Source organism: Berghia stephanieae, chromosome 6 (genome assembly GCF_034508935.2).
Source record: "Berghia stephanieae isolate SIO BIC M18660-M18661 chromosome 6, UCSD_Bste_1.3, whole genome shotgun sequence".
Taxonomy (NCBI): Eukaryota; Metazoa; Mollusca; class Gastropoda; order Nudibranchia; family Aeolidiidae; genus Berghia; species Berghia stephanieae.
In genome coordinates this window covers 67,008,691-67,011,623 of record NC_088365.1, presented here as the reverse complement: position 1 = coordinate 67,011,623, position 2,933 = coordinate 67,008,691, and the positions used below count along the sequence as shown (strand labels likewise).

The 2,933-nt window shown below is 36.4% G+C and overlaps 1 protein-coding gene across 1 annotated transcript in view; it reads right to left on the bottom strand.

The window, feature by feature from the left end:
• Positions 1 to 1,249: 1,249 nt before the first annotated feature.
• LOC144975507 (glutathione S-transferase-like) overlaps positions 1,250 to 2,933 on the bottom strand; it is a 2,613-nt gene continuing 929 nt past the window's right edge. Inside the window, exon 2 of the mRNA XM_078919670.1 lies at positions 1,250 to 2,780. Within this exon, the coding sequence (XP_078775796.1) occupies positions 2,619 to 2,780 (162 nt within the window). The 3' untranslated portion in view covers positions 1,250 to 2,618. The remainder of the gene's footprint in view (positions 2,781 to 2,933) is intronic.

Genomic DNA, 2,933 nt, shown 5'->3' with positions numbered 1-2,933 from the left:
ATATATATATATATATATATATATATATTTATATATATATATATATATATACATATATATATATATATATAAATATATATATGTATACATATATATGTATATGTATATATATATATATATATATATATATATATATATATATATATATATATATATGTATGTATTAAAAGAAAACTGACGACATATTTATCACTGGTGGTCGGTCTATTGAGCGAAGTTGTTTTGTGCCGCCCTATATTTTTCAAATTTAGCAAATACTGCTTTTCGTCTCAATGTTTGCATATGCTGCTTTTCGTTAACACTCGCACATCTCTCCTGCCTTACTAGCCATGATAAGTACCTACTGTACGAAGGTTGCGCGTCATCACAGACGCCTCTCATTTTTCTTGTTGCCCCACGCGAGACGAGATGACGTGCGACAATGAGCTGAGGGTGGGGTATGGGGCCTCCCATGAGCCAAAAAGTCAACAAGCCGCCCAAGTATAGTATATAAAAGACTTTTTTCTTGTGTTTTGTTTTGTTTTGTTTTTATGATTTTAAGGGTTTTACGGCGCTTGCAACACATTTAGGTTATACCAGCGCCAGTTAAAAAAAAGGAAGAAAATGGGATAGTAAAAAGTTCTAGAATTACAATTAAAGCACCCAAGAAAAAGTAAGACATAGGGGAACTGAGAATAAATAGGGATCAGATGTAGATTCCAAGAGCATACCACCAATGTACTTAGTTTGAGATCACATCTCATCAGGACACAAGCACAAAATCCAACAAAGAGGAATACACTCAAATGCATACATTATACAATGAAAATAACAAATTTAATAATACATAACAGAGATATGATTTACAGGGTAAAAAGAGATCATCTCCCAAAACAATAACTATGCATTTGACTGTTTCCCTCCCAGCTAGGACTCCGGCCAGGGCCAGGAAAAAAAACCAAGTAATCTCATTCCAAGACAAAGACAGAAAGCATGTTGGAAAACAGTTATAAGGGGATAGAAGACACAGTATGTACCCCTCTGCCCACTATGGGAAGGCAGGAACCCCACCCAGTCTTCTGTTTTAAAACCGCGGTTATCCACTTCCCACAACAAACAACTGATACTCATTGCTGCTAAAATAACTGGGTCAAGCCGGCAAATTTAATTTTGCACACCCTGAGGCCTGACTTGGGAGAAATCAAAACCATATCAGTTTTATCATTGGAAGAACATGTTTGTTGTAATCAAAACAAAGGAGTGAAGAAAATTACAATAAATATGGATTTTATTGCTATTCGTTTTGCTGAAATGGATTTTAATCATCAATACGAATATTACACAAATTATTCACCGAGTAGAGCCCCATGATGCTATAAATAAGAATCCCAGTCCATTAACCCGACACACACAGCAGTTCAACTTGCAGTTCTGTTATTGTCTTTGGAGTAGATAAGTAGTGTATTGGGGTTGGATTTTCTATTCCTTCTATTAATGACTGTTATTATAGTTGGTATTCGAAGGAAGAAATTTTATATGGCAGTCCAATTGCTGTTGTCATGTTGTTCTTTTTAAAAAAATGAAATTCACAAATCTCAATGAACAGACGTGTATCGCAATCCATACCAAAACAACTATGAAAGGATCCATAAACTTCAATGATCGGATGTTATACAATTTGATTTGTCTAGAGGAAGATCGACAAATGGACCTCTTTTACATAATATATGCCCATCGTAAATGCCAGTTACGCGATTACATCTCTTTAAAATTCAAACCACACATGCCCCCTCCCCCTTTTTTTACACACAATATACACACATTCTAAAAAAATTAACCCACTAGAACATTGATATTGCGCAATATCTACTGAGTGAGCTCAAGTCACTTAAAAAAGGGCTCCTAAGCCGATAGTAACATGAAGACGAGACATGGTGCCTGTTGGATGAGATAACATTTTCCTCCAACACAGACAACACTGCTTCCGCTCAGGTACTCATTTTACACCTGAGTACGGTGAGAGATGGTTTTCGATCCATGCCGTCTTAAATAAACAGCCGGCAACCGCCCCTGATATTTATTTATGGTCGCCATCAAAACGACTACTTCCTCCACTTCCTGCCATTTTAACTCACTCAGTCCTAGAAATTTTTGCTACTATTCAAAATTGGAAAAAAAAATGTATTAAAAGTGAGCATGTGCATGGATAGTTTTATTCATCTACCATTAACATGTAAAAACTAAAAACATTAACTTTGATACTAGCTACGACTATAATTTGTCTCAGAAAAATAAAATAAATAGGCATGGGGTAAAAGTAATCTGGGTTAACTACGGATATAGTCGATGTTAGGGTGGAGTTCAAATCCCTTCCAGCAGCTGCATCAAAATTGAACGCACAAATAACTAAAAAAATCAGAAAGCGTAAAAGTAAGAGGTCATCACAAAGGAGGTCAAAGACATTATTATCAATAAAACATATAAATTCAACGCAAGTTTGATATTTCTGGCAACACATTCAATTTTCAGCATCATAATCATCCCGACTTTTAATACCATTTTGAGACAAGGGGTCACATTTGATTCGTATCGTTTACTGGCAACTCGGAGCTTCAATTTGGAAACATAAATTTTCATTATTACAGAGGGTAGTTGGGTCTATTTGCCAAGTATTCCTTCAGTCCAGGCGTCCGTTCGACCTCCTCTCTGACCCTCTTGATCTCTGGATACGCGTGGACGCAGGTCGTGTTCTGTAAGGCAGATTGTGTCCCTTCGTGGATGATGATGTCTGCTAGACTCAGCTTGGGGAAGGAGGAAATTGATAGGGAGTAGGTGGGGGCGTGGGGGGGGAGAAAAGAAATGGTTTATTGAATGAATGTTTTTCAGTTATTGTTTTGTTTGTTTTCTTTTTTAAATAGAGCATTTATATAGCGCAATATCCACTAAACGTGCTC